The sequence below is a fragment of the Cydia fagiglandana genome, chromosome 10 (assembly GCF_963556715.1).
Source record: "Cydia fagiglandana chromosome 10, ilCydFagi1.1, whole genome shotgun sequence".
Taxonomy (NCBI): Eukaryota; Metazoa; Arthropoda; class Insecta; order Lepidoptera; family Tortricidae; genus Cydia; species Cydia fagiglandana.
In genome coordinates, this window is record NC_085941.1 from 5659155 (window position 1) to 5672745 (window position 13591).

Here is a 13591-nt window from a genome sequence, read left to right on the forward strand (position 1 = left end):
GGGGCCCACAGATTACCAGTTCGCCGGACGATATCAGCCTGTCAGTTAAACGCAAAATTTGACATCCGAACAACTGACAGGCAGATATCGTCCGGCGGTAATCTGTGGGTCCCTTAAAAATTACTAAAATAGCGATATCAAAAAAAAACTCGCAAATAGCTTATTATCTATGAGCAACGTAAAGGCAATATTTTAGTTGAACTAGTTTCTTAATTAACAGGTGTGTTTTCTGTCCACAGTTTCATCAGACGATTCAAACATATCTAAACAACAAGGTGTGGGACTTCCATTTTTATGTTGCGAAGAATTGGCCCGAGGATCCGATTTGCCTGCACTTCCCCGGATGTACTGGATCGGTAAGACTTATTTATTTATTTTTTTCCAAAAACAAGTGTTTTGTTTTTGAATGATTCCATAAAAGTTCAAAAATAAAATACTATAGGTACCTATAAATAGTAAATAAAAGATCACGAGGTTATCTCTTGTCGCAAATATTTCTCTGAGATTATTGTGTCTGAGAGTCGTGACCATGTGGCAGTCCCTTTTTGACAGCTTTTGTTAGAAAGGGACTTCCACTTGTATTACAAGTTACAAGCTTTTGATAAACATGGCACTGGTAGAGACTAGACTTAGTTTAACAGTCCCCTTTGTGTCGCTCCAGCAAACTCGGTTTAGGCCTTTGCCCCGATGTCTATATACCTAATTGAGAATAATTTGTTTCTCCAGACGATGTCTAAGTGTCCGCATTCTAAAAAAACTCGTAGCATCAGCGACTTTACATTACCGTTGTTCTTAACCTCCTAAGTCCCCGCGTACAATTTTTTGTACATATTCCAAAATCTATTTTGAACTTTTATTGTGTAACTAAGGGTTCCAATTTCAAAAACAAAACAATTGCTTCTGGGTCTCAGGAGGTTAAAATAGATTAATGGTTATCATGTCAAAGCCTCTTTTATGTACCTTCATTGAATTCGAGCATATTAAATATAACGATATAAGAAAACTGTATCGTTATCATGTTACTCAATGGCGATGCACTGAGCTCCCATAAATAAAATAAGGCCAACATTTTTATCCAAAAATGGATAAAAAGCTTATTAAAATTTAGAGGCAGCCATAAATATTATTAACGGGCATAATTAAGATATTTTCTGATAAAATAAGCGGATTAGAATTATTATAGTCCCAAAAGTTTAGAGTTTACAAGCTTAACGTTCCGGTCCCAAGAAGTTCATTGTAACAGCGCAAATGACCCACAAGCAGGTTCCAAGAAAGTTTCAAACGATGAGGATCAAGTAAAAGTTGCTGTATTTTATGCTTTAGAAAGTTCCTGTTCAGTCTCCTTTTAACACTTTCAATGCCAGGCTGTTCATTTCCTATACATAATTAACGAGGAACTTAAAAGCTAAATTCCTACCCTGTGCACATTTCTTCTCGTAAGTAAATCTTTATAACAAATCGTTCTGATGTTTCACATCATCGTAATTTAGCAGTTGATTTATGATTAATTACGACAACATCGTTTTCAGCACCTTTGGTTTCCCTGACATCAACTTTTGCTTTTTAATATGTGCGTTACGCAAGGTATGGGTCACCTTTCTCCGGAGTAAATAATGGCATAGCCCTTTGGTTAAACGACTTTTCCTTGTCTTATTGTCATTAATTCCTTATCCGTAAAAAATGGCACTCCTGTTTTATTAATCTGTGTGTTTAAAATTTGTATTTAAAAACAAAAAATATTCTATAGCTAGAAGCTTGTGTGCATACAGGATGTTTTTGTAACGTCTGAAGGGTGGATATGTCATAATAAACAACTCTTTACTAAGGGTCTAGTGGTCTAGTAACACCAAATCGCGAAGTAATATTTGCCATCTCGTACATTTCAGCGAATCATATTTCAATAAGGAACAGCAGTTTTTTTTGCGATTTTGGTTTGATTTTGGTTGGTCCTATTTAATATGACCTACAATTCTCCCCTCAGATTGTTAGACATACCAAAAAAAACTCTGAATAAGTGTTGTAATTTAAGCACAAGCGAATACAAGCACAAGTTAATCCGTTAAAAATGAGATACGCTGGAGATAATCCGTGGAAACCCTCGACTTGTCGCGCCTTTTCAAGCGCGAGATTCCCGACAAGGGTTTTCACGACGAGTGTTGCCTTTGCGAGGAAAAGTTACCTTTTTAAGCGCGCACTTTGATTTTGTCTCTCGTGTGCCGGTTTTGAGTTCGTTATAGAGAACTTTAATTGGGTTAATCGGCTTGTTGGTAGATAGAATTCGAATGGGATTTTTTACGTAATTACGAGTAGGTAGATATTACGTACCAATTATCCGCCATTTTCCTAAGTCATAAAATGTAAATTACAATACCGCGTTAATTTTTGCCTTGGAATATATACTATAAGTAGTAAGTTCCTATTATTATCATGAGTAATATTAGCTTATACTTACATACTTACCTCACTATATCAAAGATTAGGTTACTACTACTACGTTACGAGAATTCTAGACACGATAACGTGAAGTTAAAGTTCCAAAAAAGATACCTAGTGCAAAAATCACAAAAAATACTAACTGTTAGTTCTTGGCCGTATTACTTTAACCTTTTCGACGCCATGTCAAACACAAAAGCTGTCACTCGGACGCCACTTCACCCAAGTGTCAAAACTGAAATTGAACTTTATGCATATGCACGTAGGTCTATGTTGCTATGTGGTCTGTGACCGATTAATCTATCTTTGGCGTTGAAACTTCGGTGCGGATATATCAGTTGTCCAAAAGGTTAACATACATTAAACATAACTCTTCTTACTTCCAGCCAAACATCGCCAACGACATATTTGAGAGCGTGACCGTGTTCTGCCCGTCGGAGCGCGCGGAGCTGGTCGACCTGCTCACGTCAGAAGACGTCCTGCTGGACCTGACGCAGCCGCTGTACCTGAACTTCACTCACGAGGCCATCGTGAACCGCTTCGAGCGGGTGTATGAGGCCCATGACAAGATTACTGGGGATGTCTATGCGTGCGTCACGCCGCCGCCGGATAATGCTGCTGATGAGTAAGTTTTCTATTCGAGGCCATAATCGACAACTCGTGTACTCCTCACGTAAGAAGACGTCCTGCCGGACCTGACGCAGCCGCTGCACCTGAACTTCACCCACGAGGCCATTGTGAACCGCTTCGAGCGGGTGTACGAGGCCCATGACAAGATTACTGGGGATGTCTATGCGTGCGTCACGCCGCCGCCGGATAATGCTGCTGATGAGTAAGTTTTCTATTCGAGGCCATAATCGACAACTCGTGTACTCCTCACGTCAGAAGACGTCCTACTGGACCTGACGCAGCCGCTGTACCTGAACTTCACCCACGAGGCCATCGTGAACCGCTTCGAGCGGGTGTACGAGGCCCATGACAAGATTACTGGGGATGTCTATGCGTGCGTCATGCCGCCGCCGGATAATGCAGCTGATGAGTTAGTGCTCTGAGGATTTATTTGTTTAAACTAGACAAGAAATATGCGAATACTGCGTCTGTGGGATACTTTTCTAGGTCATACGTGGGATAAAACGAATGGGCCAATTTTTAGTGGTCGATCCAGTGCTGCATACTCAATATGCGCTGCGTGTGTACCAAGGCACACAGATGACCGTATGATGACCGGTTAATGTCAACACTATTTAGGAGACGGCTTACGGTGTCTTGTTCTTGGCGGTCTTCTACTTGGAATGTATTTCATTCATGGTAAGTTTATGGGAATATCTGGGAATGATGACATTATGAATATCAGCGCACTTAAACTCTACAGATATAATACTCTACCATAAATTATTATTACGTTAATTACTCACGCTAAAATTAAGGGCTGATTTAGACGGCGCGTGAACTGCATGCGATTTTAGATACATTGCGGACATTGTTGGTTACGTCCAATTCAACCGACCGATCAAAACCCGCAATGTAATGAAACTCGCATGCGAGTTCTCGCATCGTCTAAATGAGCCCTAAATTCTTCCAGGCTCCCACCGGACGTGGAGCTGCTCCGCCTGCAGCCCGAAGACATGAAGGCGGTTTACGACCTGTACCCGGCCAGCGACATCGAGTGCCGCGAGGTGTTTGAGAAGCTGGTGGCAGAGTTGCCGGCCTACGGTATCTTCGTGGAGGGCCAGTTGGCCGCGTGGATGGTGCAGTCATACTACGGCGCTATGTTCTCGATGCAGACTCGTCCGGAGTTCCGCAGGTATTGTAGAGTCAGACCAAAAAAAATCTGCAGCGGATTTGATAGCCCACGCAGTGCAAGTGTCATGATTCATGACTGTCATATAAGTTTGACATTTAAAATAACACTTTCACTGCATGGGCTTTCAAATTCGCTGCAGACTATTCTTGGTCTGACCCTATTTACTCTTTAGTTCTTTCAATCTTCTTTCTCTGTAGTTTTTCTTGATTCCTAGAGACTAAATACGACCTCGAGTGAATCTACTGTCTCTTCAGTTTTTGAGCCTTGATTCCTCAAGACTAATCCTCATCGAGTGCCGCGAATGATTTGAGAAACCGGTGTCAGGAGTTCCGCATATATTTAGACATTTGCAATTTAGTTCTTCCAATTTTCGTTACAAAAATTCGTTTCTTAACATACTACGAATCACCAAATCACACACATCTAACAGAAATACATTACCAGTAGACAGAAAAAAAAACATCTTCGAATTGGGGAAATTAATGTGACAGTTTTATTAAACTCGTAATAACAATTGTATCTTTTCGTTTTGCAGGAAAGGGTACGGGATATACCTAGCCAGGCGCCTCACTAACGAGGTAGCGGCGCGTGGCTACAAGCCATTCGTGGTGATCCGGCCTGAGAACGACGCCTCGAGGAACCTCTACCTGAAGCTCGGCTTCGAGAAACGCTTCCGGACGGTGCGAGCCGTGCTCCGCCCCCGTTAGCCTGATAAACGTTAATCACTAGCAGATTTTATTTTTTTAACAATTTTGAAATCAAATTTAGCTTGCGATCTTTGATCGCTTAGAGAATTTTAGTAGTAGCTTTAAGATTGAACAGCTAGCGCTCTCGGCTTTGGATCTCTTGGGCATTCTTTAAGCGTTTCAAACGTTAGCAACGCAGCGCGATGACGAACTTCCTGAAGAATAAACAGGCATTTCATCAAATTGCGTCCATAACTGGCGAACATGGCGCAAACTCTAAATACTAAAATAAGCTCGCTAACTGCTTGCGTATATTTCGTAGTGCGAAGTACAGATGTTCTGCGGATGTATGTTTAGTAGTAGTTCAGATCCTGAAGAAAATTAATTTAAATGGTTGAAATGCTCAAAGAATGGCCTTCTGGCCTTTCGATTCATGCTTGGCCGCGTGCAAACAACGAATGGCCCACTTTACCCAGCGTAGACACTTTAGCTTCGACCAAAGGCGAGAGCCGTAGCTGGAACTGCGATTGGCGCCATATAGTTACCTGATCGCACTATGATTCATTCTAACCTGTCTTGAATTGTTGTAGGGCCAAAATGATCTGAAAGATATTGGTTAGAAGCTACATAAAAAGCAGCAGGGAATATCAACTTATGAGCGTTGGTGATGCTTCCAAACCGGAGGTCATAGTTTCCACCCCGGAACATCGTGAGGAATGGCTCATCAAAATAAGGTCTAGTTTCCCCTCAGGTTTGGGTTGTGTTTGGAGGTCGAAGACTGCCCCTTTCATAAATAACTACTTTTCCAAAAGCGGACCACAAGCTCATTTGGGGTACTTCCGGGAAAACACCAAAATTAATGGAAGATATGGTAATAAATATGGCACAGATAGCAGCTATAACAAGGTGCAACTCTGATTCACTTCTTGTTGATTCACTTGACTTCAGAGAATTTTGGCTCCACATTAACGTCTTAAGGCAGTGGCGTCAGGAAGTTCAAGTGACATGGTTATGGTTACCACTAGGCAAACGCTTCATTGCCACTCGTTGACAGGCGGAACTATTCTGTCTCATGGTAATTGGGACCCGTTATGATCTGTGTGATAGAACGTTAGTCAGTTAAGGGACATGAGAAAGAACCGTTGCCGTGACAGCACCCCAGCACAATTCATTCGAAATGATTATAAAAATCATAGCACCGAAACATGACATTTATCATAAAAAAAGTTCCGAATCTAACGAAGATAAGATCAGGCATGTTATCTTTTTAATTTAAGTTATATGGTGGTCGGGTACCTAATGTAGATACAGTATTAAGATGGCTTCTCGATGGTCAATGAGTGAGCGGTGCCTTCTCTATACCAAATAATCTACTCTCAAATTCAGAAACGATCTTAATACTCGTAGAGTAAGTAGGTATGAATTGAATTGATAAATTAAATGATCTCAGAGATGGTTTGAATGGAATGTTTTTGCGTTATATGTAATTTGATCTAACAATAGTTTGATCACCCTTAGGCAGGATGTCCGTACAAGTAGCTCTTTCCCAGATGAAATCATTGTTGGTTATGTGAAAACATTTAAAATTTGATACGAAACGTAGATAGGTACCTAGTATTTTAATACGGGAATGTACAACTATTTCGACCTATGTATTGGTAAAGTTTGCTATTTATATTATAGTAGGGTTGGTTACTGTATGCCACACTAGTGCCAACATCACATTATTTATACCATGATATTAGCAAAAAACCTTACGGTCCGTATGTATAGTATGTACCACCTTAATGCTTGCAACTCCAGAGATGTTATAGACCCTACACTAACATATTTTGAGCGTCGGCATTTAGTCAGCGTTATTGAAAATGGTGTCGCTACGCAGTTGCGCCAACGTTGCATCGACCATAGCCTCTAGCCGCCCATACGTCAAACCTTGCCAAGCAAAATGAAATTTTATTTTGTCAACACAAAGTTTAAATTAGAATGGAACAGGAGACCTTTTTATATGTCTCTGGGCGTGTAGAGGATAGAGTTGACTAGACGTCGACGCTCAAACGATGCTGTTGTGGAGTCTCTCTTACGGATCGTGATCGATCCTGAGGATTTTTGTCGACAGGTTAGGAACAAATGCAGGTGGCTGCTAAAAAAGTGCATGTACAGGAACGAGTTGGTAGAATTGGTAATGTTGGCACTATTTGACGAATATTTTAGAACTTAGTGACAGTATCCTACCCAAGTAGGCTGGAAGGGCCGGGTATGTGAATAATCATCGATTTATAATTTTTATAACGGCTGTCGTGTGATACTATTTAAATTAATTTATTAAGCCTATGTTAATTATTTTTATTAGAATGGACCTTATTATTAAGGCCCATTTACACGATACAAGATTCTTGAACAAGAATCGGCAATAATTGTATGCAAGTTTTGCCGTGCAATAATTGAATTCAAGAATTGAATCAAAGTGTTTATACATGAGCAATAACCAAAATCTTGAATGCAATTATTGTATACAATTCTTGATAGTCAATATTCTTGACCGTATTTTGTTTACACCAAAGACATTTATTGAACGGCAATAATTGCATGCAAGTCTTGACAGGTCTAAACTTCAAGTTGAATCAAGTATGATGTATTGAAGCCATATTGAAGCAAGAATTGAAGCGATTTGCATTGGCAGATTTTCATTCAATATTGAATGTTCTTTGTGGGTGGTAAAACTGATAAAATGAGCAAAAATTATGCTAAATTAGGTAGTTCGGAGATAAAGTCATCAATGTTTATGGGACACAGAGGATAAAAATTATAAAAACCGTGAGGCTCGTGAGGCTACCCTTGTAGCTTTTTCTATAGAATTTGGGGTATAAAGTTTTGGTCCCAAAGAAATATTGAAGAAACTTAACATAAAAACGCAATATCAAGCTAAAAAGAAGAAAATGAAGGATTCAATGGGAATTGGATCTAGCAGTGCTGATGTTTATAAGCCAAAACTTGTGTGGTACAATTTGATGGCCGTATTTTAACAAAAACTTCGGAATCAAGAGAAACGACATCAAATTTAGTATGTCCTATTTTTTAGGGTTCCGTACCCAAAGGGTAAAACGGGGCCCTATTACTACGACTTCGCTGTCCGTCTGTCCGTCCGTCCGTCCGTCTGTCACCAGGCTGTATCTCACGAACCGTGATAGCTAGACAGTTGAAATTTTCACAGATGATGTATTTCTGTTGCCGCTATAACAAAACAGAATACAATAAAGATTTAAATGGGGCTCCCATACAACAAACGTGATTTTTGACCAAAGTTAAGCAACGTCGGGAGTGGTCAGTACTTGGATGGGTGACCGTTTTTTTTTTTGCATTATGGTACGGAACCCTTCGTGCGCGAATCCCACTCGCACTTGCCCGGTTTTATTTATTCTTTATAATCATATGGATTGGCAATTCTTGTATTCAATTAATTGCACTAGGCTTCGTTTACACGTATGCCAGTATTGAATTCAAGTTGGTACTTGAATACAAGAATGTCACGTATGTTTAGATAGTGCAAATTTTTTATTGCCTCAATTTTATTGTATTGAATGTTCAAGAATCTTGTATCGTGTAAATGGGCCTTTAAAGATTACGGTCTTCCTATATACTTGTACCAACATTTATTGACAAGGCTTTGAGGTAGGGAATCGATATTTAATTTACTTTAATACAATACATATATGGTTGTATGTAAATGGTCGAACATATTTGCGGAAGAATTTTCTGTCTCTATTTTATCTTACGGTAGTGCTTTGATATTTATTTAGTGAGAGTTTTTATTTAAGGAATCTGATTGGCTGAATATTACCTCGTCTGTATGATCGCAAATTTAGGTTCCTCTCTAAAATTAAAGTCAACTGACGATTGTACCAATAAGTGACACCAGAGTTTGAATTATTCTCTGGCGATCTGCGGTACCAAAAAAAAAGATTTTACCGACTTCGTATCAAGCACGAAAATAACTTAGAAGATATAACCAACGGAGACGCCATGTCTATAATTTTCGGTACAAAATAGTCTGCCGTTAAAGGCTTGCTACACGGCAGCCGACAAGCCTACTAACCGTCTGACCTTGGTCTGTCCTTGGTCAGTTTTGGTCAAATTTTGTTGGTAACAACTGTCTACACGGTCCGGGACACACCAAGGCCACGCGGTTTGGGGGCTTGTGGGCTGCCGTGTAGAAAGCCTTTTATTTGCGGGGGAGGGGCGTAACGTAAACATAGTCATGTCAGATAAACGTCAGTTCATACATGTGGTTGACATGTCGTTGACCATTGGCCGCCTATTTTCGACAGAGGGGAACGCCTGTTAGTTAATGACCACTCCGTTGGTTATATTCTCTAAGGACAATAACATTAAAAATGTATCGTAGGTAAAGCCTGACTAGTAATATATGATCATTGTCAAGAGGGCGCTGTTATTCTCATGTATAGGGTGACAGTTCAGTATAGTATGAAAAAGTTCCAGTGAAATTCCGCATGGCGCGTGATCGTTATATTCCTGTACGGTTACCATCAGTTTGTCACTGACATAAACGCCGTCGAGAACGTAATTTACTTTCTATACATCCCGTTTGCACTAATATGCGAGTGCGAGCGAGATGTATAGAAAGTAAATTACGTTCTCGACGGCGTTTATGTCAGTGACAAACTAATGGTAACCGTACTGGTCAGGCTTAAAATTCGACATTTGTGGGTTTGAAACCTTACTGGTATCGTTGAGTTACACGTATAAAATATAATTTGATATTAAACTTTGGTGTGATTTAAAAGCGAATTGTCTGCTCGTTAATCATAAAAAAATTGTATTACAGTAGCCATCAGAAAAATCGAAGCGGCCGAGATGCTCAAAACTATCTGAACATGCACTCTAAGTGCACTCTAACAATATGGTGACGTACATTCTGATATTTGTGAGCGCCTTGGCCGCTCCGATATATCTAATCGCAACTGTACAAATTTGCGATCCAATAATTTTATAATCAGAAGTAGGGATCCTTATCTTTAATTCAATAATACAATTAACTTGAATTCATAAACTTATAACTAGTAACATGAATAACTGAAACGATTATTTAGCAGAAAAGTATCAAAATTGAATACGAATTCCATTAATTTATTGAAAAGCGAGTGACAAAATTTAATGTTTGCTCAATAACAAGGAGCTTCCGTTATTATTAATTATACAATTCAAAATTACGAAGCCAAATTATGTATTAATTGCGATTGTTTGAACAAACTGTAATGGATTCGATGAACAACGTGATGAACATTTTCTTCATTGTGTGATCATCTTTAATGTTTCATGTAAATCTACCAATACCTATTGCAAAGAATTCTAGCCAAGGTGTTAAATGAATTAACGAGTATAATTTTAATGACGTCTAGATAGGTTTTAGAGAGATGGCAGTCTATTTCGCAAAAAACAGTGCCTAAGGACGTCAAACCTAAATAAGGGCTCGTTTACACAGGGTTAACTGGCGTATTGGGCAGTCAATAGCCCCGCATTCAATACTTTAAAGCGATAAGCGTCTCTGTGTAATCGTGCCTTTATTTTGTTGAACAAATTTTTAGCTCCTTTTGGACAAAGAGGAAAAGTAGCTACGAATATTGGTGTATTTACATGAAAATATATCAGCCATCAACACGATATCATGCTAAAGGCTTTCCTACTTTCTAATTATCTATATAATAATGTCAACCTTAGTACCTACTTCGAATATTTTGAAATTATTAAATTAAGGACGATTTTCTGAACACTATCCGGGCCTTTTCAGAAATAAATATTGAAAACATGATTCTTTCACATCTGGACATTCTTGGGCTCATTCTTCTTAGAAACGACAGCATTCTCCATCCCACCATTAAAAAAAGATGTCCCAAAATGTCCATTCCATTACGTCACGTTTTAGTATGAAAAAAAATCCACTTGTATGTGCGTGACGTAGTGGAATGTACAATTTTCATAAAAAAATTTGGGACATTTTATTTTATCATCAGAATTGAATATGCTAGTGATTCTGAGTTGAAAGAACCCAAAAACACCGGGATCTGTGAGAATCGGATTTTCGATATTTATTTCTGAAAACGCCCATCCTCTCTCAAAGGACATATTTCCGTCCTAAAGCAGTCGATATATTTTGAATTATCCTCTTGTCTTGGACCGTTGAAGCGAAAAGAATGTAGTGTCCGTTCTATGTAACACATAAATACCTTGCAAAGGTATTACAAATGAATAAAATGATGAAAAAACTATGTTTATTGTTTTATTTAGTTAATCATATACAATACAATACAACCCTACATAGGGGCCTATTTCCCGAAAAGATTATAATAATATATTATTCTAATGATACTATCATATTACCCCGTAACAAGCTGAAGCGATATTAGATCATGGAATCCCGAGCCATTTGTCAGTTAGTGGAATAATATGGATCTATAAAAATTTTCAAACTGGAAGTGTAGGTACGATGATAGATATCAATTCAATACACGACATTGCGCCATTTGCGACATTTGGCATTTTTAGTGTTCCGTACAAAACTTTGTTCACGGAACACTTATTAGGTTATAAATCGTATGGAGGTGACATCTATGATCCTACCCTTCCCGTTTGAAAAACATTGTAATATGGTTAGAGAAATAGATATCTGGCCTATCAACATATGTGTCGCTTAACTTCAAACTCGGGTAAATCCATCTGTCAGATTATGCGATTTTGGTATTAAGAAAAGGTAATAGGGTAGATATTTGTGGTAAGGGTCGAATGGATTTACCCGAGTTTGAAGTTAAGTAAAACACGATGATTATTATTCGGTGATCAGGAAAAAAATTTTCTAATTCAGTCATCGTCGATGGCGATCACATTTAACTATGGGATCAACATCGAAATCACAAAAAAGAATTTGCCTATTTCGGTTGGTCCGTTGTTGATATTTTCTATGATACAGTTAATTTTTATCCCGATTTCGCGGTTGGTTTCATAGTTAAATGTGTTCGCCATCGGCATCGATGACTGAATTAGAAATATTGGTTCCTATACTGCAAAACGTAATTCAAGACCAAAAAAAGTGAGACAATATTGCCATTGCAATAATTTGTTTATAAACTTGTAAATTCCTTTTGATAAATAATCATGCTAAGATAATTTACTCATTACTAATTTTACTCCTACTATTTAAAAAGTACTTTTATTTATTTATTTGTACATAAATACAAGACGCGCTAGAAAAAAGTGGCAACATTTCTTACTTTTTTTGGTCTTGAATTACGTTTTGCAGTTTAATCACCGATTAAAAATCATCGTGTATAATAATAAAGGATATTGTGTATTAAGGGCTAATTTCACATATAAATGCGAATGGTTCGTCGCATGGTGCATCGTTGAGCAGTCCGTTGTCGTGAATGGAGCCACACTTTTCTCCGCCAGAATTGTTGGGCTCGCTCGGCGACCATTGGCTGAATCCAGCATTGATCAGCGATTCACCTATCAATAACAAAACAAATACGAAACTAAATAACACATTGGTAACAAAACTACTTAGAACTACTTAGTTTCTGCCCAATTCATCTGCAAATAATGATGATTTTATTGAAAAAACCATCCTATGTCCTTTCCCGGGATTCAAATGCAGACAAACGTAAGTACAGTCGGTATTGTAGCTATAAATAAATAAATATTATAGGACATTCTTACACAGATTGACTAAATCCCACAGTAAGCTCAAGAAGCCTTGTGTTGTGGGTACTCAGACAACGATATATATAATATACAAATACTTAAATACATAGAAAACACCCATGACTCAGGAACAAATATCTGTATCATCATACAAATAAATGCCCTTACTGGGATTCGAACCCAGGACCATCGGCTTCGCAGGCAGGGTCACTACCCAAGTACCCACTAGGCCAGACCGGTGGTCAAAAGCTATAATAGTTCGTTTTTTTAGCATTACAAAAAAGGTAAACAAACTTGACGCGTCTTTTTATTGAAAAACACTTTAAAAATAAGTCACGGTAAAATAATATGTAATAATTATGAATCATATACGATTTATTTAGATTCTTTTGCTTTCATAAGTGCCTACCTAATAGTTACTGATTTTTAAAAAGCGTTTTTCAATTAAAAGACACTTAACGATCGCGTTTTTTCTAATGCTAAAAAAAGAACTGTACATATATACAGGATGATCAATCCAAATGGGTCAGTATGGAGAAGTCAAAAACTATAAGAGATAGCGAAATCTGTTCTTAGGAACCATGGCTCCGATTTTAGATTTAATAATAATGACATTCAATTTTTTTTAATCTATCATACATATTATACATAACCGGGATTCGAACATGGTCAATATTCTTATTGCTTGTTTGTATGGCAACTTTTAAACGATGCGTGTGTGACAATGTGTAGGGGTGAGAGAAAGGCAAAGGGATGGTACTCACAGCTAGTCCTTTAAATAGTCCAGATTACAGTGCACTGTTCACTCCGTTCACTCGCGTTTCGGGGGCCTTTGGTTTCGGAAGGCACACGCGACACTGAGGGTGCAGAACTTCACCCTTTCAAGTTCTTTTTGAAGAGTCCGGGACGCACACGCGCGATGTGTGTCTAGCTCGGAGGCAGATCGCATTCTCCG

General features: G+C 38.5%; 2 protein-coding genes and 1 long non-coding RNA gene across 3 annotated transcripts in view; 2 read left to right on the plus strand and 1 right to left on the minus strand.

Annotated features, from left to right (window-relative positions):
* The window catches only part of LOC134668166 (uncharacterized), a 301154-nt gene extending 289947 nt beyond the window's left edge, over window positions 1-11207 (plus strand). The window contains exon 2 of the long non-coding RNA XR_010098717.1: window positions 9341-11207. This is a non-coding gene — a long non-coding RNA (uncharacterized LOC134668166). The remainder of the gene's footprint in view (window positions 1-9340) is intronic.
* Window positions 1-11207, plus strand: part of LOC134668164 (uncharacterized) — a 69464-nt gene extending 58257 nt beyond the window's left edge. Inside the window, exons 4-7 of the mRNA XM_063525681.1 lie at window positions 240-356; window positions 2820-3058; window positions 4016-4237; window positions 4773-11207. Coding sequence (XP_063381751.1) covers window positions 240-356; window positions 2820-3058; window positions 4016-4237; window positions 4773-4944 — 750 coding nt within the window. The 3' untranslated portion in view covers window positions 4945-11207. The remainder of the gene's footprint in view (window positions 1-239; window positions 357-2819; window positions 3059-4015; window positions 4238-4772) is intronic.
* A 1052-nt stretch (window positions 11208-12259) lies between these two features.
* LOC134668199 (hemolymph lipopolysaccharide-binding protein-like) overlaps window positions 12260-13591 on the minus strand; it is a 31756-nt gene continuing 30424 nt past the window's right edge. The window contains exon 6 of the mRNA XM_063525704.1: window positions 12260-12441. Coding sequence (XP_063381774.1) covers window positions 12287-12441 — 155 coding nt within the window. The 3' untranslated portion in view covers window positions 12260-12286. The remainder of the gene's footprint in view (window positions 12442-13591) is intronic.